At 41.0% G+C, this 27,835-nt stretch overlaps 1 protein-coding gene across 1 annotated transcript; it reads left to right on the top strand.

Annotated features, from left to right (window-relative positions):
• Positions 1-1,312: 1,312 nt before the first annotated feature.
• LOC100766554 (guanylate-binding protein 4) lies at positions 1,313-24,611 on the top strand. The gene is made up of 11 exons (XM_035451790.1): positions 1,313-1,435; positions 3,073-3,274; positions 6,666-6,793; positions 7,427-7,536; positions 7,724-7,920; positions 14,169-14,414; positions 15,273-15,553; positions 16,987-17,199; positions 19,630-19,732; positions 20,393-20,586; positions 22,078-24,611. Exons 2-11 carry the CDS (start codon positions 3,103-3,105, stop codon positions 22,294-22,296), a joined length of 1,863 nt encoding a protein of 620 aa, XP_035307681.1. The 5' UTR covers positions 1,313-1,435; positions 3,073-3,102; the 3' UTR covers positions 22,297-24,611.
• Positions 24,612-27,835: the final 3,224 nt, after the last annotated feature.

Here is a 27,835-nt window from a genome sequence, read left to right as displayed (position 1 = left end):
TCTGCTTTGGCAAGGATACACAGCCTGGGTTTGGGCTATAATATGTTGGTGCTGCTCTCCCCTGCTCCATCTGAGAGGGCTCATTTCCCCAGTGTTCTGAAATGTGTGGAGGGGAAGGAGGAGGCTGCACTGCAGACACAGGTGTCTGGATCCAAGAGGCCAAGAGACCCAGAGCACTGAATGGCAATCACTGACTGGCAGTGCTCTCTGGGTAGTATCACAGACAAACTTGTATGCTGTGTGATTCTGTTTTCTCCTGTTTAGCAGCAGTGATGGAACATGCTCCCTGGAAAGGAACAGCAGACTTCCCATACAATTTCTTTCCTTTCTAAATGGGACTAAAGAGGGTATGGAGTAGGCAGTTCCCAACAATGAATAAAATCCAGTTTTCAAATCATAAACTAAAAAAAAAAATAGCTCAAAGGGGATGAGGATGTAGCTCTGTTGCACACACAGAGACCTGGGTCTAATTCTGAGCACTTTATACCATCAGCTGGGATGGCTTATGCCTGTAATCCTCACACTTGGAAAGTAGAGGAAAAAGGATCATGAGTTCAAAGTCATTCTTCCATCTCTGCCAGGCTGGAGGACTGGTTGAGCTTATGAGATCCTGTCTAAACAAACAACAATGAAAGCTACCACGAGAATAAAAATAAGAAATCAATTTTCCTCTAACAGATAGAGCAAATAATAAAAGGGATCCCGGCCCCCATTTTCCAAGCATAGCACTAATTTACACTGGGTTTCTCTCTACCAAAGCCCAATCCTGTCTCTGGGAGCTCCACTCTGAATCCCTGACTCTTTCTCAGATGGTAGCTGGTGCTGCTCCACACAGACACATTTACAAGTCAGTGCATGGAGTTTCTACTAGGATTGTGTTGCACAAGAAAACAGGGTGTAACCTGAGAAGTGCTAAGGGTTGCAACAGTAATGTGGCAGATGCATAATTTTATCTGATTTCTGTTTTGCTTTGTTTCTTTGAGACAGGGCTGGTCATTCACTCTCTTGCCCAGGCTGAACTTGAACTCCTGGCAGTCCTTCTGCTTCAGCCTCCTTCCTGCTAGGTTTGCAGGTGTGAACCATGACTTCCGGTTTAATTTATTTTAAGTGGTATGGAGTGGACAGAACAATGCTCTGTGAGATGTGGCATCGTGGTAACTTCAGAAAGTCCAGAGGAATCCAGGAAAAACCTCTAGCAGAATTCAGCTCAGCTCGGGTCAGAAACTGGTTGTTTTGTTTAGTCCCTACCCACTACTGATTCCTCGGGAAAGGAGAGTGGTTTCGATTTCAGTTCCCCTCCTCTCAACTTGTGCTTGGGTGGCTGTTATTTTGCAACTTGTTACAGTGGTTGTTCAAAGAGCCTGGAGCTGGAGGAAGCCTGGTGAATGAGCCTAGTCAGCTGAGGACTCCTCTCCTGCTGCTGAGCCAGCGCTGGGTGAGTTAGTGTCATTAGCATTTCTTTCAACAGACCCCATGGTAGAGATTCCAGGGCGCACTCCATGCTTGGGTGGCCGACTCAGCAGTGGTGATCTCACAGTTGACCTGGTGCAGAGCGCCTCCTGGGGTCCCAAGGTTTTGTGCTCTGCTTTTGTCAGACCTTTGGGAGGCTGAGAAATGAGCTTGTCTCATTTTTGGTGGTGGGATCTTGGGAAAGAAGCCATGCCTGGGACCCAGGAGCCAAACCTAACAGCCTTGCAGCGACTCTCTGGTGGGGTAGCTTCTCCCATTTTCCTTCCTTGTGTCCTCGGTGCTTTCCTAAAGGTAGACATCTGTCCTCAAAGATGTCACCAAGAGGTTTCATTTTATTCTGGTGGAGTCGGTCCCTGTTTACATATATCTGAATCCAGCCTCCAATGTCCTTATGTCATTCTCTACTTATTTTCTTCTAAAATGTGTGTGTGTGTGCGTGTGTGTGTATGTGTGTGTGTGTGTATGTGTGTCTGTGTGTGTGTGTATGTGTGTGTGTGTATGTGTGTGTGTGTGTGTATGTGTGTGTGTGTATGTGTGTGTGTATGTGTGTGTGTGTGTATGTTGTGTGTATGTGTGGTGTGTGTGTGTATGTGTGTGTGTAGTGTGTGTGTGTGTGTATGTGTGTGTGTGTGTGTGTGTGTGTGTGTGTGTGTGTGTGTGTGTGTGTGTGTGTGTGTGTGTGTGTGTGTGTGTGTATGTTCATTCTCTTTCCCATTTGAATAGAGACGCACCAAGGCACGAATTTGTCCACATTCTTTTGAATCCTGGATAAATAGCGACCTACTTAAGGCAGTGCCCATCACAAGGTCAGTACTCAGGAAACTTCCCATGCTGAATGAGACTTCTAATTCTTGTATAATGCCAAGTGTTAAATTTTTACTTAAAGATAAAAAAGAAGAGAAGCACAAGATAAGGCATGAGACTATTAGGCATATTAACCAGTTTATTATAGGCCTGGCAGAGTAGGGAGACTAAGAGAGAGGAACATGGTTAATGGCTGACAGCCAAGGCAGAGAGAGAGAGAGAGAGAGAGAGAGAGAGAGAGAGAGAGAGAGAGAGAGAATAGGTGGGAGAAGAGAAGAGCAGAGAGACGAGTAGAAGAGTAGAGAGAGAGTCAATGGGCAGGGATCTGTCTTTTAGAGGGGTCCTCTGCACCTGTGTGCAGACTTAGTTCCCATGGAACCCTGGGCTGACCAGGGTACTGCCTGAGCGGATTCTGCCAGGTAACAGGGGCAGGCCAGCATAATGCCTGAACCTTTCACCAAGAAATCTTCCTGCCTACTTTTCGAATTTATTGTGTGCATTTTTCTCCACTCTCCAAAACCTGAGTGCACTCAGGGCTCATAATCAGTCTTTTGTTTTTCTCACTTTATTCTTTAAAAAGCCAGGCAGCCAGTCCTTTTCACAGTTCAAGGAGAATTATAAGATACTGTAATTTTAAACACCGTAACAGGTTGTGAAAAGCTAAACTCATTTTTTTTCCCCTTTAGAAACACACAGGAGTTGACATATGTATTGCACAAACAAAAGCTGATGGGTCTGCCTTGAATAATAACAAGAGTGACCTTGAGATCACGTATTTCAATGAGTGACTGTTCTTAGTTACAGGGTGCTGTGGCATCTCAGTTGACTATGGAGGCACCTATTTGTCTGGTGCAAAACTGGAAAGAGCAGCTGATGCTAAATCCGGAGGCTATAAGGATTCTTGAGAAGATATCTCAGCCTCTGGTGGTGGTGGCCATTGTCGGCTTATGTCGTACAGGGAAATCCTACCTCATGAACCGTCTGGCAGGACAGAACCATGGTTAGTATTCTTTGGACATGTGGGGACCATTTCCTTGGACTAGTGCTAGGTGGGCTGAACACACTTTTGGAGGCTCATCCCTCTCATGAATGAAAATTCCCCATTCTTATCATTAAATTTATAATTTATAAAGGTCACACTATTTTGTAGAGTGATTGTTCTTCATCAAAAGACCACCTCAACTTTCCTCTTCACTCCTCTACTCTGGCCTGATCAGCAGCTGAACTGCTTCAAGAGTCCCCATTTTTCTTCTGTATCTTTGTCCAAACCACAAGAACATTCCAAGTATGAATATTGTTTCACCTGTCCTATTCTAATACAGATGGGCTGCAGAAGGACTGTAGTAGGGCCCTTACATATCCAACATTTAAACTGGACTGTTATCCAGTCTCTGGGGATTTGGCTTTGTTGTTTTTGCTATATTGCATTGCATATGAACATTTTCATGCTTGGATATAATATGTTTGAGCAGATCCTCCCCCCACCCCAATCTTTGCTTTTCTCCTTTCTCTTCCTCCCTCCAGTGGGCACTTTCATTCCTCACACATTCGCTTCCACTTTCATGTCATCCTTACATGTATGATTTGGGGTATCTGCTTAAATAAGGAGCCACAAATGAGAGGAAACACCATTATTTGTCTTTCTGAGGCTGACTTAATTACCATAGCAAAGCTTTTTATAATTATTGACAATGAAATTAATGAATATGAAGTGAGCATCCAGATCAATACCCAGATCAAGAAATAAAATCTGAGTAACCACAGGAACCCAAATCATACTCTCATACACTTCCTGAAGTGTCTAAATACCTTCATTTACAGGGAACACATTCATTCTTTATGTGTAGGGGAGTATATGAGTTTGTGTGTTGTACTGGTATGTGTACCATGTGCCCATTCACAGGCCAGAGGAGGACAGAGTGTCCTGTAGTTGTATCCATAGTTTGTTTCCACTACTTCATATCATGTTGTTGTTTGAGGATCCCATGGATCATTTATTCATTTGTTGATAATGAGCACTGGTGCTATTCTCAGCATTCCACACATCACCCCCAAACTGGGAGCATAATGATACATGTTTAATTTTTCTGAACTGTGCACTGCAGAGCTGTACGCCATTTAGCCCACGATAAATAACGTTGAGAATCTTGACATCTTTATTTCCTACGTTGTGAAGTGTGGTGTTTTCCCCTACTAAGTTGTCTCTTGTTCTTAACTGGCCTGTGGGCCAATCTCATGATTCTGTTTGGTGTTTCCATCTTTAAAAAGCCCACAGGAAGCTTTCTTCCTAATATGCGACTTAGTTTCTGTATCAATGATTCAGTTCCTTTTCTGATCGAAACTTGACTGCAAGACTCTAGGATCCAGGCATCTCTCCAGTTTTCCTTCTCTCTCCCCCTCTCCTTACTTCCTTTCTTATCTTTCCTTCCTTCCTCCTATCCGCTCTCCAGTTACTGCTTCTTTTTCTCCTCCCTTCCATCAGCGGTCCTCTCCTTTCTCCCCCTTTTGCTTCCCATTCTTCTGCCTCCTGCACAACCCATTTGCCTTCTCATTTTTCTGGTAGAGGAACTCTTGACTATCAATCAGGGGAAGATGTTTTTCCTTTCCTGGATCCTGGAAAATTTTGAGTGATTTACATTTGAGAGCTCTAAGACACATGTATTAGCCTGGCAAGTTTCAACAGTATTGCTTTTATTTTCTACTCAATATAACGTTGGTAACTAAGGTAATTTCCTAGTGCTCTGTTAAGGGAGGCCATGGTTCAAAAATACTTTAGAACTCTGAACTATATTCTCACTTTCCCATGTTACAGGAGTAAAGAAAGAGATTAGTTTCCAACCAAGGTCCATGAATATGTGAATGTCACTCTTTGCCTCTGTGGGTGACTCACTGGGAAATACTTTATTTACCCCACACGATTGAGTAAAAAGGTCTCCCATCATATTTACCATTTTTTACAGCAGGCCACACATGGCGACTCATCAGAAATCAGGTACAAATGTCTGCAGAAAAGGGCAGACTTTACAGTGTCTCCTGTAGAGATCACAGAGTGTGGCAATTCTAAACCATGGTATACTAGGAATTTTATGCCATCCGTTTCTCTTCTTGGTTGAAGGAGGGAAGCATTATGTATGACAGATGTGCAATGGACACAGCATGTTGTTCACTAGTTCTGAGAAGTTCTCAATCCTCTGTACTGTGGATTTAACCTTTTGAAAATAAAGGCTAACAGGTGTCATGTGTCTCCCGTATGTCCCAAGGGAACCTAATGGTTGTTCCACACTGATGAGGCAATTGGCATAGAGGTCATCAAAGGAATAAGCTAAGGGAGGAAGAGGCAATAAAACCAAAACCAAATCAAACAAAACTGAAAGCTAATGTGCCCATCAAGGGCCTGGCAGGATAGAGGAGGAGCCTACTGTCCACTACCATGACCAAAGCATGGGAAAGTCAATGCCAAAGACCAAGATTTATTTTGTCTGGCAGTGCTGGAGGTTTCAGTTCCTGGGTAAATTGGCCCCAGAAGTGTTTTTAGGCTTGGTGGGGAGGATGGTGAATTTTAGCAGGAAGCACATGACGGAGCTCTGCTGCTGTACTGGTTTCAAGCCAGGCATTAAGAAAACAACAATAACAAAACCCACAATATTAAAGAGACAGCTTTCTACATTTTCCTTCAAAGGCACACCCCTAAAAACCTGAAGACATCCCACTTGGCCTTTTACCTCTTAATGTTTCCACAATTATTCACTTCACTGTTCTGTGGGGCAAGCTTTGAACTTATGGGTCTTTGGTTGATATTCCAGATCCAAACTAGCATGCACTCCTGAGGCAACTGAAGGATCTAGAACACTGGCACTGTTCACAGTGATGCAGGGAGAGCAAAGGGAACCAACAGGTGTGAGTGAGTACTTGGTGAGTCAAAACAGGAACGGCCAGGTAGGAATTGATCTCTCCCACTGTAAAGAAGCAGGGAAAGAACAGTGTCAGTGTGCGGTGAGAAAAATATTGACAGGAGCTACATGAAGGGAACTGTGAGCTGAGGTGAGGAATAAGTCATGGGCACACTGTAGCTCATATGGGTAGAAGTGAAGGAACTCATTGCCTGCTAGGTGGCCATTTACTGCTGTTTCAGTGGTTGAACTCTACCAGAAGGAAGAAGACACATGAATTTTTGGACTCAGATAAAAACACTAAAACTAATAAAGTCTAAACTAATTCTATAACACAGTCCATTCTGAGGAGTTGGAAGAATGAGGTAAGTAGAAGCCACAAGTGTTTCTTGGGAGAGTCTATTACATGTGGACTAAATTCATGGTGCCTGCTTGCTAAACATTCTCAGCACTCTATTATCCTTGGTGTGACCTTTTGCTGTTTTTTCCTCTTCCCTTCAGGCTTCTCCTTGGGTTCCACAGTGCAGTCTGAAACCAAGGGCATCTGGATGTGGTGTGTGCCCCATCCCACCAAGCCAACCCATACCCTGGTCCTTCTGGACACAGAGGGTCTTGGTGATACAGAAAAGGTGAGGTAGAATCTAATGATTTCTTGTTCTAAATTCCCAGGTTAACTTATCCCCTCTATGTGCTTTTCTTGCTGTTTTTGGTTATTAATAATTTTGGCTCTCTTTCTGGCAGACATTGTCATTGTGGTTGTATTTATATGTTGTCATGTTTATTTGCTATTGTAGAAAGTCATCTTCCAGAAGGCAACTATATGGAGATTGATAGCCACAAAATGTGTCTGTGCACTTTGTCAGGAGCACATTGTACCTAACTGAATAGGGTTTGTGTCTGTAATCATGACAAAATGTATAAGGCTGTAACTATCTGCCGTGTTCCAGGCACTTGGTAAATGTTTTATGCACACTGAATATTTTGTCTTTTTATCAGTAGTTCTGGGAACCAAATCCAGGACCCTGTGCATGCTTGCTAAGCTTCCCACCCCTGAGCTTTATCCTAACTCTATCAGTTAACTTAATAGTTAAATAAGCTACTGCCCTGAGGGGGTTCAGTGTAAGTGTAAATAATGAGGATTGAATGTGGAATTATCTTCAAATTTTGTTATTTCTCTCAGATTCACTAATAATCTATCTGAAAGAATGAAAGAACAATTGGATGAATGAATGAATGTTAGACTCTTAATTTTCTTGTCTCAGGGTAACTCTAAGAATGACTGCTGGATCTTCTCCCTGGCTGTGCTTCTAAGCAGCACCTTTGTCTACAACAGCATGAGCACCATCAACCACCAGGCCCTGGAGCAGCTGCAGTATCCTTCCAGGGATGAAACTGTCATGTTTTGTTGAGTTTAGGAGCAAGGCAACTTACTGCTTCTTCTCTAGTCTAAGTCAGCAAGTCTTGGTTCAGCTAGAGTGGACACAGAACAAAGGGGAATAGCTTTAATAATTGATTCCACAGGAGGTATTTAGTTTCCTATCCTTAAACTACAATCTCAGCTATGTGACAGAATTAACACAACTAATCCAGGCAAAATCCAGCCCCAGAGAGGCTGAATTAGAGGACTCTAGTGAGTTTGTGAGTTTCTTTCCAGACTTTGTCTGGGTTGTTCGGGATTTCACTCTGGAGCTGAAGTTAGATGGATGCATCATCACAGCAGACGAGTACCTGGAGAATGCCCTGAAGCTGACGCCAGGTATCCATGAGTGAGGGAAGGAGAATCAACTACACCCTGCTCAGACTTGACATATGTGCTGAGACTGGATTGAAACCTTTGCTAATGCTCATGACAATAGACAAGTAGCATCATCCTGGCAATCATTATTATTTGAAAATATTCAGAGACTAAGATTTAAACCCACTTTATCTTAGGACATGTCATATCAAATACTTTTTTTGCCTTGCTTATTTTTAGTCATTATTTTAAAAATTTATTTTACAAACCAACCATGTTTCCCCTCCTTCTCTCCTCCCATCCTCCCTTTCACCTAACCCACTCTCCCATCCATTTTTCCTCTGTCTTCATTCAGAAGGATGTAAGGCCTTCCATGGGAATAAACAAAGCACAGCATATCAGGTTGAGGCAGGACCAAACTCTCCCCTCCCCTGCATCAAGGCTGCACAAGGCATTCCACCACAAGGAATAGGTTTCAAACAGCCAGCTCATGCATCAGGAACAGGTCCTAGTCCCACTGCTAGGGGTCCCACAAAGACCAAGCCCACACAACTGTCACCAAGATGCAGAGGGCCTAGGTCGGTACCATTTGAGCTCCCTAGCTGTCCTTCCAGAGTCCATGACCTCCCACAAGCTCAGATCAGCTATCTCTGTGGGTTTTCCCATCATTATCTTGACCCCCCTCCACTTGTTAGATATAATCCCTCCACCCTCTCTTCAACTGGACTCCCGAGCTTGGCCTAGTGCTTGGCTGTGGATCTCTGCATCTGCTTCCATCACGTACTAGATGAAGGCTCTATTTCTTCTTCCCAGGGAGATCCATACGTCCCTCATTCATCTTAGGGTCTTCCTTGTTACCTAGCTTCTCTGTGGCTGAGGATTATAGCCTGGTTATCTTTTGCTTTACATCTAATATCTACTTGTGAGTGAGTACAGACCATGCTTGCATTTCAGTTTTGGGTTATGTCACTCAAGATGATTTTTTCTAGTTCCATCCATTTGCCTGCAAATTTCATTATGTCATTGTCTTTTTCCCCACTGAATAATAATACACTGAATAATATATATATATATATATATATATATATATATATATATATTTTTCTTTATCCATTCTTTAGTTGAGGGCCATCTAGGTTGTTTCCAGGTTCTGGCTGTTATGAATAATGCTGCTATAAACACAGTTGAGCAAGTGTCCTCATGGTATGATTGAGCATCCTTTGGGTAAATGCCCAATAGTGGTATTGTTGGGTCTTGAGGTAGATTGACTCCAAGTTTTCTGAGAAGCCACTATACTGGTTTCCAAAGTGGATGTAAAAGTTTGCACTCACACCAGCAATGGAGGAGTGTTCTTCTTGCTACAAGAACACTTAAAAAAATCATCCACCATGATCAAGTAAGCTTCATCCCAGAGATGTGTAGGAATGGTTCAACATACAAAAATCTGTAAATGTAACCCACCATATAAACAAATGCCAAGTCTTGTCACCTGAGTTTGACCTCTGGAATCCACAAGGTAAAAGAAAGAAACTGATATCTTCAGGCAGTCTTCTTCTTCCACATATGCTATGTGCTTGAGAACACACACAGACACACACATAATAAAAAGGAAGCTACTAAGGATAGGACCAGTAACAACTTTCAACAAAAACCCAAAGCCATTAATGGGTAACGAATTACAAAAAAAGAAAGAAAGAAAGAAAGAAAGAAAGAAAGAAAGAAAGAAAGAAAAGACAGCCAGATATTTGGCAAATGAGAATGTACACAATGTTGCTTCAATGAGTGTTCATTCTAAAAATGACTTCATAAAGGTGATTAAGGCTGGGGATGTAAAGCTATCAATTGTTATTAATAGAGATAATTAAAAAGTACACACATGTTCTGGGGTGTGCTTGTGTGTGGTATAGTACGACAGTTTTAAAGAGGATCTACTTCTATTTTTATTAGTTCAAATTAGGAACAAGCTTGCTTCACATGTCAATCCTTTCTCCCTCTCCCTCCTCTCCCCTAAAGCCCCCCAACCCCCCACTTGTCCCCCCATCCCCTTTCCATTCCCCAGGCAGGGTAGGGCCCTCGACGGGGGCTCCCCAAAGTCCACCACATCATCCTGGGCCGGGCCTACGCCCTCCACCATGTGTCCAGGCTGAGAAAGCAACCCTTCATGTGGGATGGGCTCTCAAAGTCCCTTCTTACACCAGGGAAAAATACTGATCCACTACCAGGGGCCCCCTAGAATGAGGAGGCCTCCTCATTGACATCCATGTTCAGGGATCTGGATCAGTTCCGTGCTGGCCTCCCAGACAGCAGTCTGGGGTCCATGCACTCCCCCTTGTTCAGGTCAGCTGTTTCTGTGGGTTTCACCAGCCTGGTACCAACCCCTTTAATCTTCATTCCTCCCTCTGCAACTGGGCTCCAGAGTTCAGTTCAGAGTATATCTGTGGGTGTCTGCCTCTGCTTCCATCAGCCACTGGATGAGGGCTCTAGGATGGCATAAAAAGTAGTCATCAGTCTCATTATAGGGGAAGGCCATTTAGGGTATCCTCTCCACCATTGCCTAGATTGTCAGTTTGTGTCATCCTTGTAGATCTCTGGAAATCTCCCTAGTGCCAGATCTCTCCTCAGACCTATAATGGCTCCCTCTGATATGGTATCTCTCATCCTGCTCTCCTCTATTCTTCCCCCAATTCAACATTTCTGCTCCTCCATTTCCTCTACTCCCTCCTCTTCTCCTCCTCTCATTCTGCCAGCTCCCTCTCCCTTACCCCCATGCTCCCAATTAGCTCAGGAGATCCTGCCCCTTCCCATTCTCCGGGGTCCATGCATTTTTCTCTTAGAGTCCTTCTTGTTTCCTAGTTTCTTTGGTGAAAAGGATTGTAGGCTGGTAATCTTTTGCTCTATGTCTAATATCCACACATGAGTGAGTACATACCATGTTTGTCTTTTTGTGACTGAGTTACCTCACTCAGGATAGTTTCTTCTGGTTCCATCCATTTGCCTGCGAATTTCAAGATTCCATTGCTTTTTTTCTGCTGAGTAGTACTCCATTGTATAAACACACTACATTTTCTCTATCCATTCTTCAGTTGAGGGGCATCTAGGTTGCTTCCAGGTTCTGGCTATTACAAACAATGCTGTTATGTACATGGTTGAACATATGTCTTTGTTGTATGAGCCTGCATTATTTGAGTATATGCCCAAGAGTGGAATTGCTGGATCTTGAGGAAGACTGATTCCCATTTTTCTGAGCAACTGCCCTACTGATTTCCGAAGTTGTTTTACAAGTTTGCACTCCCACCAGCAATGGAGTAGTGCTCATTTTTCTCCACATCCTCTCCAGCATAGATTGTCATTGGTGGTTTTGACTTTAGCCATTCTGGCCAGTGTAAGATGCTATTTCAGAGTTGTTTTGAGTTGTATTTCTCTGATGGGCAAGGCTTTTGAGCACTTTTTTAAGCGTCTTTCAGCTATTTCAGATTCCTCTGTTGAGAATTCTCTATTTAGTTTTGCACCCCACTATTTAATTTCATTGGTGTTTTGGTGGCTAGGTTCTTGAGTTCATTGTATATTTTGGAAATCAGCCCTCTGTCAGATGTAGGTTTGGTGAAGATCTTTTCCCATTCTGTGGGCTGTCGTTTTGTCTTACTGACTGTGTCCTTTGCCTTACAGAAGCTTCTCAGTTTCAGGAGGTCCCATTTGTTAATTGTAGATCTCAATGTCTGAGCTACTGGTGTAATGTTCAGGAAGTGGTTTCCTGTACCAATTCATTCAAGGGTATCTCCCACTTTGTCTTCTAGAAGATTCACTGTGGCTGGATTTATGTTGAGATCTTTGATCCATTTGGACTTAAGTTTTGTGCATGGTGACAGATATGGATTTATATGCGATTCATATGCATGTCCAAATCTGGTTGTACCAGCACCATTTGTTGAAGGTGCTTTCTTTTTTCCATTGTATAGATTTACTTTCTTTATCAAATATCAGGTGTTCATACATGTGTGGGTTAATATCAGGGTTTTCAATTTGATTCCATTGGTCTATCTGTCTATTTTTGTGCCAATACCAAGCTGTTTTCAGAACTATGGCTCTATAATAGAGCTTGAAGTCAGGGATGGTGATGCCTCCAGAAGATTCTTTATTGTACAGAGTTGTTTTGGCTATCCTGGGTTTTTTGTTTTTCCATATAAAGTTGAGTATTGTTCTTTCAAGGTCTGTGAAGAACTGTGTTGGGATTTTGATGGGGATTGTGCTGAATCTGTAGATTACTTTTGGCAAGATTGCCATTTTTACTATGTTGATTCTACCTACCCAAGAGCATGGGAGATCTTTCCATTTTCTGGTATCTCCTTTAATTTCTTTCTTTAAAGACTCAAATTTCTTACTGTACAGGTCTTTCACTTTTTTGGTTAGTGTTACCCCAAGATATTTTATGTTGCTTGTGGATATTGTGAAGGGTGATGTTTCTCTGATTTCTTTCTCCAGGAATGTATCATCTGTATATAGTAGGGCTACTACTGACTTTTTTGAGTTAATTTTGTATCCTGCTACTTTGCTGAAGGTGTTTATCAGCTGTAGGAGTTCCCTGGTAGAGTTTTTTGGGTTGCTTATGTAGACGATCATATCATCTGCAAATAGTGAATGTTTGACTTCTTCCTTTCCAATTTGTATCCCTTTGATCTCCTTTTGTAGTCTTATTGCTCTAGCAAGAACCACAAGTACAATATTGAAGAGATATGGAAATAGTGGACCAGGCTGGCATTGAACTTAAAGAGATCCGCCTGCCTCTGCCTCCCAAGTGCTGGGATTAAAGGTGTGTGCCACCAACACCTGGCTCATATCTTGAATTCTATTTGTTGCACTCACATCTTTAGTTCCTGATCGTTTATCCAACCTTTCTATTTCCAGCATCCCCTCATTCTGTGTTTTCTTTATTGTTTCTATTTCAGCTTTCATGCCTTGAACTGTTTCGAGTGCTTCCTTCACTTGTTTGGTTGTTTTTTTGGCTTTGTTTATATTCTTTAAGCGATTTGTTTATTTCTTGAATTTTATGGTTTGTTTTTTCCTCCATTTCATGTAATTTTTTTGCTTGTTTTTTTTCTTTTATTTCTTTAAGAGATTTTCTTGTTTCCTCTTTAAAGGTCTCTATCATCTTCCTAAGATAATTTTTGAGGTCCCTCTCTTTTTCATCCTCTGTGTTGGGCTTTTCAGATCTTGCTGGTGTGGAGTCCCTAGATTCTGGTGGTGTCATATTGGTCTTTCTGTTGTTGAGTGTGTTCTTATTCTGTCTTCTTCTCATCTCTTCTTTCAGTGGGTGCAGTTGGGGGTCTCTCTATCTTCTTTTGTCACCCGTTGGTGTGTGTGGGCCAAGACTTCAATGTCTGCAGCTCTGGATAGTCTTGCCTCTCCTGGTAATCTCCTCACTTGGTAGGGGTCAGGTTGTCGGTGGAGGGGGAAGGAAGAGTCAGGGAGCTTCTCCCTGCCTGGGTGGGTCCATTCTAAGCAGGCATAGGCCCAGAGAGATCCAGGGTGAATGGGACCTTGGGCAGAGTAGGGCAGGAGCATTGCGTACACTCACCTCGGTAGGGGTCAGGCCGGTGGAGAACCATATCAAATAATTTTATACCCTTTAGTAGATAGGTAAGGATTATAATCAAGCCTTATTTACTTGTTAATATATATGTTTTTCATAGTCTATTTCGAGAAAAGTGGTTCATCAGATAAATAAGTGAGAAAACCTAAAATCACAAGGAAATCTACTGACCTAATTTTAAAAACATTTTCTACTCAAATGTTTTACTAACTGAAATAGTTACATCTCCCAGTTGATGGATGTGTATAAACTAATTATCTTGCAGTGGATGGCAATGGATGATGTAGATGCATGTCTCTACTAATGGACAATATTTCATTTTCACCAGAATCTCACCCTCTAGCCTTATGCAATCTGGCGGAATGCTAACATTACAAATCCATTACATGAATTATGTTTAGTGGGATAGATAAGTACCTAGAATCAATAGTTTTTATTCATTTATCTATTATTTAGACAAATATTTTTTTTAAATATCTAGTTTATGTCACAAGTCTGTACAAAATAACGTCTAGTCCCATATAGTCACTAAGTAGTGAGGTCTCCAAACTCACTCCTTACTTTACAGTTATTGGTACAGCCATTCAGATGAACTGGAGCTACAGCCTTGAAAAGATTCTTGGAAAGTTGTTAATTGCTTTATCTTCCAGCTCTCTTTCATTGAGTGCTCTCTCTCTCTCAGGAATCAGTCCCAACATCCAAAAATCCAACATGACGAGAGAATGTATCAGATATTTCTTTCCAGTACGGAAGTGTTTTGTCTTTGATTGGCCTACAAGTGACAAAAGTTTATTATTGCAAATTGAAAAAGTTCCAGAAAGCCAACTGGAATGGAATTTTCTGGTTGAATCAAAAAACTTCTCTTCCTACATCTTCACCAATGCAAAGACAAAGACCCTGAGAGGTGGAATCACTGTCACAGGAAATCGTGAGTTTCTTTTGTCACAAGTGTGTCTCTGTGGCTTAGAATATGTGATGAAGTGATGATTCTTTTATGGTCTTGAAAATTTGCTTGCTTGTGAAAATGAATATGGAACAACACATGTTTGGATCTCAACTATGTGTTCCTTACTTGGTCTTTCTGTATATGAGTGCTTATTGAGCTCCAGCAGATCTCACATAACTATTACCATAAAGATGTGCAGGTAACTAGACAGAAATCTGCAAGGTGACTTCGAGTCCCCCAGGAACAGTGTCTCTATTTGACTATACAGATTATTTATGGGCTGACATCTTTCAGAACACAGCAGGTATTCTGAAATTGCAAGAATCCCATGCAATTTGAGAAATGAGTTTAAACATGTCAAGTTTCATAGACATTCTGCCTATGTAACCATGCTTTGCATCCCATGAAATGGGTCCATACTTGGTTCCAAGTTCTGTATTCTATCTTCAAATTTCTGATTTTTTTCCCCGATAGGATTTGAATTTTTATTTGGAACTCAGTCTCACAAATGATGTAATTTACTTTCTCCTTCCAACAAGCTTTTATTTTATTTATATGGTGGAGTAACTTTTTTCTCTAAGAAGCCTTGAAACCTCTTGGTTATAAACACTGATTATGTTTAGTGTATTGAATTTGAAAACTACAAAGGAAAAAAGCTGATTTTATTAAATAGAGATTGATTCTGAGAGGACATGAAAAGAGAACAGAAGATAGGGGAGAAGGAAGAAGTGAAGAGAAATTCAAGACAAATAGAATTTAGTTGCTTTTGAAAATGCTAGGTCTAAAGCTTATACAAACAATTTGTGAGAACTTTCCAATTCTTAATGATCTTTATCTCAGGACTGGGGACTCTGGTGAAGACCTACTTGGATGCCATCCATAGTGGGACTGTGCCTTGTTTGGAGAATGCAGTGATGAGCCTGGCCCAGCGTGAGAACTCAGCAGCTGTAGAGAAGGCAGCTGACCACTACAGTCAGCAGATGACCCTGCAACTGAGGCTCCCAACAGACACACTACACGAGCTGCTGAATGTACATGCAGAATGTGAGAAGGAAGCCGTGGCTGTCTTCATGGAGCATTCCTTCAAGGATGATGAGCAAGAGTTCCAGAGGAAGCTGGTGGTAATCCTCCCTAGCACTTACCTTGCTTCATCTTTGCCCTTCAGATAAAACTCTTAGACTCTGATTTTTGTCTCAAGGTCTGAACCTTTCTCATTGGAATGCTTATGAGTCACTTAACTTTTTGAACTAGAATTTTCCCTCTCTTGAAACAATAGCCTTTCATTTTTTTTACTGCTATGAAACAAGCTACATGTGCTTAGTACCTTGAAAAAGTATGCGTTTTATTAGCTCACAGTTCAAGAGAGAGGTGAAGCAAGAGTGTGTTGATCTCTGCTGTATGCACAGCAACCAGAAAATGTGTCAGATTGACTTAGCCCTGATCTGTATACTCCCCCCATGGCGGGGGGCGGGGGGGGGGGAGGGCAGCTCTCTACTTACCAGCACCCAAGGAACCATTGGGTTCTTCTATTTTTTTCTAGACATTCTGATCTATCTTCCTGCCACAGCCAGATAAAACTTACATTTGGAAGGACTTGGGTGGCTAGGTCATTTTGTGTTATGTAATATAATGTCACCACAGGATTAGTATCCATCATGTTTACCAGACCAGGGTGTTGAAAGCATTGACACCAAGAAACAACTTCAAGGGCATTAGGGTGACCCACCAGACCAAAGGCAGCTTCCCTGAGAGTTTTTGGTATTTTGTTTATCTGAACTTGAACCCTGAAGGACAAAAATCTCTTAGTTCATATCGAGGAAATTCATTAGATTATCACTTATGAGCATAAACAAACACATAAAGAAACAAACACATGTTCTAGCATCTGGACACTTAAGTTATCATTGGGAGAATTCATGGGAGTTCAAAACTCCCCTGAGAGTACACTCATCTCAGTTCTGAAGAGTTGGTTTGTTAGCCACATCACCTCCATTGTCAGAGGAAATGGAATTATGTCTTCCAACTTGATTTAACAGCTCTTGGGTATGAACCCAACAAGTTGACAGACTTTCAGGAAGTCACCCAGAATTGATCAGATTGGGACTCCTGATCCTCTTCCTTTCCCAGTCCACTCTGGGGCTGTCTCATTGCTTCATTCAGGACAATCATACTACCTTCTCTCTTCTTTAGGGTTTGTATTGGTGTGCAGAGAAACTCTTATAAAGTGAAGCATTGAAATGAATATTTCCTACAGTTTCAGTGGTTTAGTCCATTACCATCATGGTGAGAAGCAGGGCAGCACGTAGGTAGACACGGTGCAGGAGAAGGAGCTGAGAGTTCTACATCTGATCTTCTGGAAACAGGAAGTGAAATGTGATACTGGGAGTACCTTGAGCATAGAAGACCTCAAAGCCCAACTCCACAGTGACACACTTCCTCCAATAAGTTCCTATTCCAACAAACCACACTTCATAATAGTGCCACTCCGTATGGGGGCTGCTTTCTTTTAAACCACTACACCTTATTGTTATGTCTTTCCCTACTTACCCTGCAGGTTGCCATTGAAGAAAGGAAGCAAGCTTTCATGCTACAGAACGAAGCAGCATCTGTCAGTTACTGCCAGGCTGAGCTGGAGAAGCTTACAGAACCCCTGAAGGAGAGTGTCTCAAGTGGAGTTTTCTCTGTTCCTGGTGGGCACAGCCTTTATTTAGAAGCCAAGAAGAAGGTTGAGCAGGGCTATGAGCAAGTGCCCAGGAAGGGAGTTAAGGTGAGGAATGATGGCGTGTGTGGTCATATAGCTAGAGCACAGCTAGAGTGGTAACCACTAGGTACTGGGAGAACTAATCAAGGTGAAGATGAGTTCACGATTGGCAGACATTGAGCATTCAGTTCTGGCACCAGAGGCAATTCATGGTGACTTGGCTGGATTGCCAGTTTATTCTTCAGGATATCTAAACTGAATAGTACTTTCCACCCTCATGCACTGGGCAAGTGTAATGCATGCATGCCCTAACACATTGCCTAGGACCATAACACCAGCAGAATTGGTAGGTCAGCCAGTATAATTTCAGAATTCTTTCTTTTGAGGAATCTTTATGCTGTTGTGCATAATGACTGCAACCAGTTTCCATTTCACTGAGAGATCTACAAAGGTTTTTGGCAACTCAAACAAAATATGTATTATAATAAGCATGGCCACAAGATTGAGATGACACCTCATTTGGTTTGCTATTTCATGAAGGACTAGCAATGCTGAGTAAGAGTACCCATTGGCCATTTTAATGTCCTATTTTGAAAGACAAAATTGAATGTTCCTCTAAGCATGCTAGTTTTCCTACTGTATTGTGTAAATTTTTCATTGTCTCCATATTTTAACTTCTTATCAGTATATGGCTTGCAAACATTTTCTCTCATTCTATATATTCCCTTTCATTTTATCAAATGCTTCCTTTACTGTATAGAAATTTTATGCTTGTCTATAGTCTCCCTTATCTTTTTTACCTATGTTTTTGGTGTTAAATATAAAACACCATCACAAAGCCAATGCTATATGGCTTTTCTCCCAAATTTTGTTTTAAGAAATTTCCCTCCATCCCCTGTTTTGAGAAGTGCCAGGTCTTAGGTTTAATCCATTTTTAGTTTGTTTATGTGGAAAGTGTGATACAGAAATGAAATTTCATTATGTCTTGGTTCTTAGTTCTCTTCTATTGGCCTGTATATCTCTTTTTATGCCAGGACCATTCTGGATTTTTTTCTAATTAATCTATATTAATTATTTTATCTACCTATCATATCATATCTGTTTATCTATCATCTATCATATGTATTATCTATCTATCCATCCAACTATCTAATATTTATCTATCTATGCTCTAATACCTATCATCTATCTATCTGTCTGTCTATCTATCTATCTATCTATCTATCTATCTATCTATCTAATCAATCTGCCATCTATTTCATATCACTATGAGAAATGATTATCCAGCCTTAAAAATGCTGCCAATTTTGAAATCTGAAAAACATTATATTTTTGGAGATAAGCCAATCATAGGAATATAAACACTACATGCTGTGGATCACTTTCAGTGGCACCATGGAGAAAGAGAGAACCACAAATAAAGATAAGCTAATATTAACTGTGTTATTACTGTTCTATTGCTAAGAAGAGACACTATGACCTAGGGAAGTCTTATAGAAGTAAATATTTGCTTGGGGCTTGCTTACAGTTTTGGAAGGGTAGGTTCTAGTCATCATGGTGGGAATCAGACAGGCATAGCACTAGAGTAATATCTGAGAGCTTCACATCCTATGCACAGGGAGCAGGCAGAGAAAGAGCCTGGGACTGGTATGGACTTTTGAAATCTCCAAGTCCATCCACAGTGATACATTTTGTCCAACAGGCCATACCTCTAATCATTCCTAAACAGTTCTATCAACTGAGGAGCAACATTTAACCATATGAGCTCATAGAGCCCATTCTCATTTACACCATCAGATTAGCATATAGTACAATGGTGATTGCTGTGACTGTGAATAGACAGAAAAGGGAGACAGTGGTCAGGAGATATGAACATATAGGTATAAGATATTAATTTTAAAGTCAAATGGTGACTACACACAGAATAATCCACCTGAAAGCTAGAAAAGAGTAGGCCTCAAGTGCTATTATAACACAAAGGTAACTATTTGAGGCAACTGATACATAAACTTCTTTGACTATATTAATTACTTAACAATGTGGAATAGAACAAAACATTAAATGTCTTAAACAGGTACAATTTTCATTTGTTCATAATACCACAATAAAGCTATATAAAAGAAAACTAAGAAAGCAGCCATAGAAGCCATCTGAGATACAAAGTGACATGTCTGTATATGTTGTCTTAGCTATAAAGTCTGGAACACCCATGAAGGTAGGAAACAAAATATATTTAAACATGGTAATCAATGAAAGCTATGTGTCTGTGGAATTGCACATAACTGTTTCTGGAGCTGTAGCCTGGGGCAGCCTGTAGGCAATATTACTGGGAAGGGAGGCTGTGAAGCTATCAAAAAGTTTTGTTATGGTCATGTAATTAAAGAGACACTGTGGAACAGGACTCAAAAAATTAGAAGTTTTATTAACCAATAAATACCTCAGCAGAAGACTAAATCTTTACTGACTGAATTATATTTTTTCTTCTTGGGTCCCTAGGCAAAAGAGATTCTGAAGAGCTTCTTTAAGTCACAGGCTACTGTAGAGAAGTCCATCCTGCAGTCAGACAAAGCCCTGACAGATGGACAGAGGGCCATAGCAGGTAAGGTAGAGGGTGCAACTGTCAGAGGGGTGGGAGATAGGAGAAGTCCTCTTGTATATATGTTTCTTTTACTGTGGCCAATGAGGCAGAAAGATAGCCGGCACTAGGATGAGAATTCTGGAAAAGGTAGGCAAAGCTGGCCTGCCAAAGCCATCCCCATGTTGCTGCGAGAAGAGTAACAGATTTAGACCCTTCTCCGGTAAGAGAAGACCACATGGAAATATATTAATAGAAATGGGTTAATAATTAAGATAGAGCTGGCCAATAAGAAGCCCAAGCCACCAGCCAACAGATTTATAATTAATATAGTGTCTGTGTGTTTATTTGGTGCAATGTGGTGGTGGGACCAGGCTAGAAAGCAAACCCTCTTGTTACAGGTGAGTACATTCTTCAAAGCCCTCTGGCTGATGCATAGGTAGTTCATTCTGGAACAAGGAGCTTCCTCCTGCTGGGGATCATGACCTCTCCTATATGTGCAAATAGCAAGGGGTGTGGAGTTGTGTTGTATGTCCAGTCAATCAGTACCTTTCTGTTGTGTTAGGAACCATGATGCTACTGGCCTGGGTTGTGGACATACTCAGAGGATTCCCTATGATCCCAGGAGAGTACAGCTACATTCTGACTGTGATTTCTTCCCTCTCTCAAATATCCTCGGAATAGCTGAGCAGACAAAGAAGGAGGTGGCTGAGAAGGAACGAGAGCTGCTGAGACAGAAACAGAAAGAGCAAGAGCAAGTGATGGAAGCTCAAGAGAGAAGCTTCCGAGAAAACATTGCTAAACTTCAGGAGAAGATGGAGAGGGAAAGGGAGACACTTCTGAGAGAGCAGGAGAAGATGCTGGAGCACAAGCTGAAGGTGAGTGTGGATGGAGCTTGTTAGTGCTGGACAGACGGTGCTGTGACTCCCCAAGAAGGGCACTGTCAATCTCAAACATGTAACTTCAACTGGGATTGTTTCACTGAAGTTCACATGGGTCTTGCTGAATCTGTGAGCACCCAAGATCCCAGCATCTGGGTAGGGTTAGACTTTTTTTTTTAATTTATTTATTAGTTCTAGTTAGGGAACAAGCTTGTTTCACATGTAAGTCCCTTCTCCCTCTCCCTCCCCTCACCCCCATCCCTCCTCCCAGGGTTAGACTTTTGAGTGCACAAATAATGTCCCCAGGGTTCTGAGTTGCAATTTGTTGAGTTTCTAGAATGGTCTTTTCATTGGTTGACCCTTCCCATTAATCTTTCAGATTCTAGGCTTAATCTTCAAAGAGACATGAGGTTGACATATCTAGTATGAATGCCTCAGATTTAGCCCAGGATAAAACAGAGGAGGAGGATGGAGTTGGTAGGTGGTTCAGTCAGTAAAGTTCTCATTGTGCGTGGGTGAGGAACAAATTCAGATCTCCAAAACCCATGAAAAAATTGGGAAGAAATGACATGTACCAGTGACCTTTGAGGATTTGGGGAAAAGACAGGAGGACTCCTGGGGTTCTCTAGCTAGCCATCATAGTAGAGTGAGCTAGTTATAAAATTGAGGAGAGACCTGATCTTTAAAATGGGGCTGTAGAGGACCTCAGCTGCTGAGGACCCAGGTTTAGTTCCCATCAAGTACATGGCACCTTACATTGTCCAGAACCAGAATTTCAGGGCATCTGACATCCTCCTTTGATATCCCTGAGCACCAGGCACAGTCATGGGCATGCACAGGTAAGCAAAATACTCAAACATGTAAAGTAAAAATACATAAAAAATAAGGAGAAAGCAATTGAAGAAGATACGTGACATCAATCCCTGTTCTCCCTAGACATGTACAAACACAAAAATGTGCATGCACTTACACACATCCTCACACAGGCATGCACAAAGAGATATTAATTAATTAATTGAAAAATAAAATAAAATGGTACAATAAAATGAAGTATGGCACAATCTCATAAATTGTTCTATTTATTCCTGTGCCTGTTTAATTCATCATGTAAGTGGGAATAAAATAATTTGTCCCATCTTAGAGTTAATAATCAGTGTACTATATGAGGTCAGCACTCCTATAATTTGTTAAATAATCAAAGAGACACTTGCTTTGAATTGAGAGTCAGTTCAATTCACCTGCCTTCTGCAATCTCTCCTAGAGGGCATTTTTGTTGTTGTTTGTTTTTGAGTGTGTGTATTGGGCCAAAGCTCTTCACTCTCCCTGGGAAGATGCTGAGTAAACCTCCTTAATTATGTATAAGCCATGGATACTTCATAAAACATTTAAGCTCCTGCCTAGGCAGTAGTGAAGTTATAGTGTACTTAAGCTAAAGTTGTTAAATACAAAATGCTACCTGACAATAATAAAAGATCTTTCTCCTTACAGATTCAAGAAGAACTGCTTGTTGAAGGATTCAGAAAGAAATCAGAAATGTTACAGAATGAAATAAGTCAACTGAGAGAAGAGATGGCGAGAACTAGAGGGAAACCCTCGCTGTTTTCACACATCCTTGACACAGTTGGCAATGCGTTCATTGCGGTTTTGCCAGGAGCTGGTAAATTATGTGGTGCAGGGCTGAAAGTTCTCAGCTCACTTATGAAGTAGTCTGAGAGTTCCTGGGAAGGAATACATAAAAAACAGGCTTCTGTTGAGACCAGGCTGGTCTACAAGAGCTAGTTCCAGGATAGGCTCCAAAGCCACTGACAGACCCTCTCTCGAAAAACCAAAGAAAAGAAAAAAACTAAAATAAAAAAAAACAGGGTTCTGTTATTTTGATGCCATAGCCCTATGCTTTGTTTTTAAAATACATGACCTACTTTAATAGCCAGTGTTTCCATTAATTATTAAATTATCAAAGAGACACCACCTTATTGGGCTTGAAAGTCAGTGTCCATACATTAGCAGTTAATATCAAGGTTAAAAATACAAACCAATGGCTCAAGAATATGAGTGTGGCATCTATAAATTCCATCAAATTTCATTGACATAATCTATGTAGTAAAGTGGGAAACTGAAAAGGAACAGGATAGAACATGGGATAGGTTATTAGCATGTATATTTATTAAGAAGGAATACTCACATGGGGAGCTGATAACCAGATTGGCACTCTGAGAAGCCCAGTCCCAGATGCCTACGAGACCTGGGATGAACCCCAAGAAAGAGTGAGGGCCTCTCCTCCTTGCTTTTTATCCTACCTCTCTATGTACCTGTGACCACGGCCAAAGGGTGTAGTCAGTGGTATAGGCATCCAGGGTCTCTCCCTACAATTCCCCTTTTAGTCTAAAAGAAGGTTTAAACTTGAAAGAAAACTAAATTGTGACAAAATGTCTTAACATATGTAAGAGCATACATCACCGTAAGTGGAGAGAAGACTTTACACAGTAAGACAACTTGTGATATACAAATTATACCTAAGTTACATTATACAAGGATCTATAACAGTGTAAGTTGTCTATAATTAATAATCACTAAGGTGAATCACAAGAAGATATAATTTACTTATATCTCATCCTAACCATAACTTTCCCATCTAAACTCTAAAGCCATCTGAAAGAGATGTCCAAGCCTGAACACCTTCTTCCAAACGCAACCGTAAACAATAGAAAACTAACTGTAACCAGGCATACATTTTTCTTAGTGTCAATAGTGGGGAAAGAGGACATAGTATTCTCAGAGTTACTTCCTACTGAAATGGAATGACGATAACCTCATGGGGTCCCATAGGAAGAAAATGTTAGAGTAGCAAAAGTCTCAAGTGAACTAGCTTCAACACTTGTACCCACTCTCTGTTTGGTGGGAGATGCTTGATTGAAGTAATTGATAGAAGTTCTTATCTTGATTGAAGTCCTTGTTTTGGTTGAAGTTCTTATCTGAACCTCTGTCCAGAGTGTAATTAGAACATGCACTATCTCAGCTAACTGTTCTGGAGTTGTCTAGAGTGATGTAGTCCCAAACCAGTTTTAGAGTGGTGATTGTCAGAACAAATGCATCAAGTTGGATTCAGTGGAATTGATGAGGTGGGGCCCCATTTTCGTTCCAGAGAGTTCAGAGATTGCTGTTAGGAAATTCTTTGTTTGCTGTGGGGGAACTTAAACATTAATATCAGCACAAAAATTTCAACTTTTATAGGTATGCATATCAGGAAGGCAATAATAGGGAAGATAATAATTATGAGGGAACTTAGACTTTCAGAGAAAGAATAGACAAATGGCAGTCCCTTGATTTTTTCTTTTTCGGTCTTACACCAATTGGCTTCTTGATATAATACAGAAACTCTGAATTTTGTTTTAACAACATGCTTGGATTTACAGGAGGAGAGTCAAATCCAACTCTAAAGTCACCCTGAATTGGGACTAAAGGGTACTAGGAAGCAAAGAGAAATAGATTCTTGTATAGAAATAGTTCTAAAGTTTACCACATGATAGATTCTCCTTTGTTTGGTGGTTCTCTTTGGGTAGCTATCCTCTCTTTTTTAGGTATCTATGCATTCAGTGTCTTCTTGTATCAGGGGTACAGGTATCCAGGGTCTCTCCCTACAGGAAAACAGTCTGAATACAGTGAAATTATTTCTAGAAAGGATGTAAGTCAAGAAGAAAAATGGCCCAATGGAGAAACATTGGCGATTTTATCCCAGTCACACAGATAATTCATTGTGAATTGCTCTTATAAAAAGCAACAAGTAGATTTTCATGGGACAAAGTATGAGAAAAATGTTAGGCTGATTGATAATAAAAGCTGCACAGATTAAAATTGTGAAGCTTTTGTGCCATCTTTGTGTAACAATAAGTCTTTCTGCCAACTGCCCGAGCCACACTGCCACGTAGGTACCTAAAATAACACACAGTCTTATATTAGGTACAATGCTGCTGGCCAATGACTAGGATTTCTTATATGCTTGCTCTGCCTTAAGTATCAACCATTGCAATCCATTAATCTATATATTTATAAAGACTTATCTTATGGAGGATGCTGGCAGCATGCATCCTCTTCCCAGGATCACATGGTGGCTTCAAAGAGAAGAGAGGAGGAGGAAGAGAGTGATTTCTTGCTCATCCCTGCTTATATTCTGAGTCTGCCTGCTATGTCACTTCTGGCCTGGATCACAAGACTTCTCTTTTCTACATTTCCCAGAATCCTCCTCGACTCCTAGTCCCGCCTAACTTGCTTCCCTATTGGCTAACAGTACTTTATTTATCAACCAATAAGACAAACATATACACAGAAGGACCTCCCCCATCACTTTTGTTAGGTGACAGGACCCTGGAATATAAGATATTGTTTGAAATGGAGAGTGGCTTCTATTTTCTAGGGTGACTGTAAGTATGCTGACTTTAAGCCTATTGAATTAGTTTGCAGGAGAGATATGGATAAGTCTAGAACCTTGGGATAGGAGAGCCCTGGAATGCTGTAAGCAGAATTTAGTGCACATTTGGCTTGGGAGACCAGAATGGTGAGAGAAACATGACCGTTGGGAACTGCAGGTCATTCTTGCTCCATTCTGGCCACAATTGAGTAAAGGTGAGTGATAATGAATTTACTAGACCCAAGGTAAAGGATAAATGGGTGTTTCATTGGGGAACAACTTACACAGATAATAATCAAGAACCAAAGCATTTCTCTGCCCTTCTCAGCTGATCCATGATATGAGAGAGAGAGAGAGAGAGAGAGAGAGAGAGAGAGAGAGAGAGAGAGAGAGAGAGAGTAAAAGAGAGAGAGAGCAGGAGAGAGTGAGGAGCCTGGCTTCACACTTCCACCTTTCCCTTCTGTCTGGTCTGTTTGCACCCGAAGCCATGTCTAGATAGGTGTGGTCACTAGCACAAATAGACTGTCAAGGAAGATGCCCCTAGAGTTGGGCTGCATTCTCCCTGTGTACTATGTTTTTTTTTTTTTATGTTCATTTGAAAGTAATAGGTGAAATCATTCGTGGAGCAAATTACAAGACACAGTAACATTCAGACTTTGCAATGACTGCTGATGAATGCTTTTTATTAAGGTTTGAGAGAGGTTTTTTAAAATAAGGAAAACATGAAGTTTACAAAGGAAAGTTTTGTAATTTTCAGGCAAGAACAGCAAAGTGGACCTACCTGTACTTGTTAAAGATACACCCTAGTCTCTTCATTAGGACAAGAAGACAGCCCAAAAAGCATAATCCATCCTTTGAAAGACACCAACTTATGAAAATAAATTCATCTGAGAGATGGAAGCCTGTGCTGAGAATATCTCAGAAAGGGTTTCTTGCTTTAAAAAACAAAAACAACAACCAAAAAAAACCCAAAAACCAAAAAACAAAAACTACCCTGGAAATTGGTTTTCTGGTCTATCCTATCCACCAAAGCATAGAGAAGTTACTCTCATTGTGGTCCAATGCATCCTGGCTACATCTCACATTAGCTACAGATCTTGGCAGCAGCAGCCATATGACACTAGTTTTGCAGGCATGACAGATTAAAAGGTCATACAGCATTGCTGCACAGTTTTAGAGAATTGTTGAGGGCAGGCAATGTGTGACAGGATCAGTCTTTGAAAAGAGAGTCCCCCAGAAGCCACTGCATGAGACTGTTAAGATGGTACTTAGGTTGCAGTAGAGATGTTGGAAATTCCTGGGAAGTAGGGCATCCATTGAAGAAGGGTACAGTCATGGAATGAGTACAGTCCAAGGGAAAGCCTAGGTGTGCTACATCCTCAGAGCTGGTGGGGCAGGAGTACATGAGTTCTTTGGAACCCAGAGGATATCATCACAAATACCTTATGCAGAACTCCATGATTTATGGTTTTCCCTGTGGTTTTGATATGATCACATTATTACATTCTTGTTACATTTCCATTCTTCCATTTTGGAATAAAAATATTTATTCTATGCTACTGTATCATGGAACTATGTAATTTGTTTTATGTGGTAGGATCTCAAAGTTAAGTGATTACAATAGAATATCAGTTAAAACTTGGACTTTTAAGGAACGTTGAAACTGTTAAAAACTTTTGAGGGTGATCTGAATGCATTTTTGCACTATAAGATGGCCATGGGTGTATGGGAACAAACTGGAAGATAAACAAGCAAAATGATGTGTGTGCATCAATTTGACAATGGGTGGTCTTTGGATGTTTATATTCATTGTCAGCTTGGCAGGATCTAGAATTGCCTAGGCAACAAACCTCTGTGAATGGCTGTGAGAGACTATGTCAGCTAGGTTAGTTGCAGTGGAAAGTCTCACCTTAACTGTGGAAAACATCATTCTATGTGCTGGGCTCTTGAACTGAATGAAGAGGGGAAGCAAGCTGAGAAGCAGGATACCTTGTTCTCTGCTTTCCCACTGGCGCTCAATGTAGTCTGGATCTCATGCTTCAGACGATATGCTTGCCTTGTCATAATTAACATCCCCTCAGATTGTGAACTAATTAACTCTTCCTTAAATTGCCTTGGTCAGATATTTTGTCACAACAGAAAAATGACTAATAGAAGGATGTGGGAAATACTCTGCCTCCCCAACTTGAATGATCAGTAATAGGAATAAGGAACCACAGGTAAGGGATGTTAGCTTCAAATTATATTTGTTTGTATACCAGGAAAAGTTGGCAGTGAGAGAAAAATAAAACAAAACCACAAAAGCACAGTAAAATCAGTCTCCATCCAGTGTGACATTCAGTTACCACTTATCACCTGTTAGATGAAGTCTCCAGGCAAAAGGCTTCTCACATGTTTGAAAATTCATGAAGAATTAGTGTCTTGATGCTATGACAGAGCAATTTCAATCACTTCCTCAGTAATTTTGTAGGAAGACAAGTGTACTACTGTTGCATATATTACCTGGGCTATTTGATCTGTAGTGTGACTTCCCAGTGCTACCTGCTTACCTGTTATGGTGAATTTCAATAATCCAGACAGAACTGATTCATTAAAAACCTCTTCTGTGTTTTGAAGTTTGGAGGGGGAAATTATTAGATACACAAAGAAATGGTTATAGCTCCCTTGTATAGCCTATGCTTGGAGAGAGGAGGCAAGGTGGATTACTGCAAACAAAAATAAGTTACAAATTTGTTAGAGAACACTAGAAAGAAGGAATCAGGAAAGCTAAGAAAGAAGCACTGTGCAGTCCCATTAGCCTCTGTATCTTCAGACTGAATTTTCCTATGTGAGCATGCATTG

This window comes from Cricetulus griseus, assembly GCF_003668045.3.
Source record: "Cricetulus griseus strain 17A/GY chromosome 1 unlocalized genomic scaffold, alternate assembly CriGri-PICRH-1.0 chr1_0, whole genome shotgun sequence".
In the NCBI taxonomy this organism is placed as follows: domain Eukaryota; kingdom Metazoa; phylum Chordata; class Mammalia; order Rodentia; family Cricetidae; genus Cricetulus; species Cricetulus griseus.
This window is presented reverse-complemented; position numbering and strand designations above follow the sequence as displayed.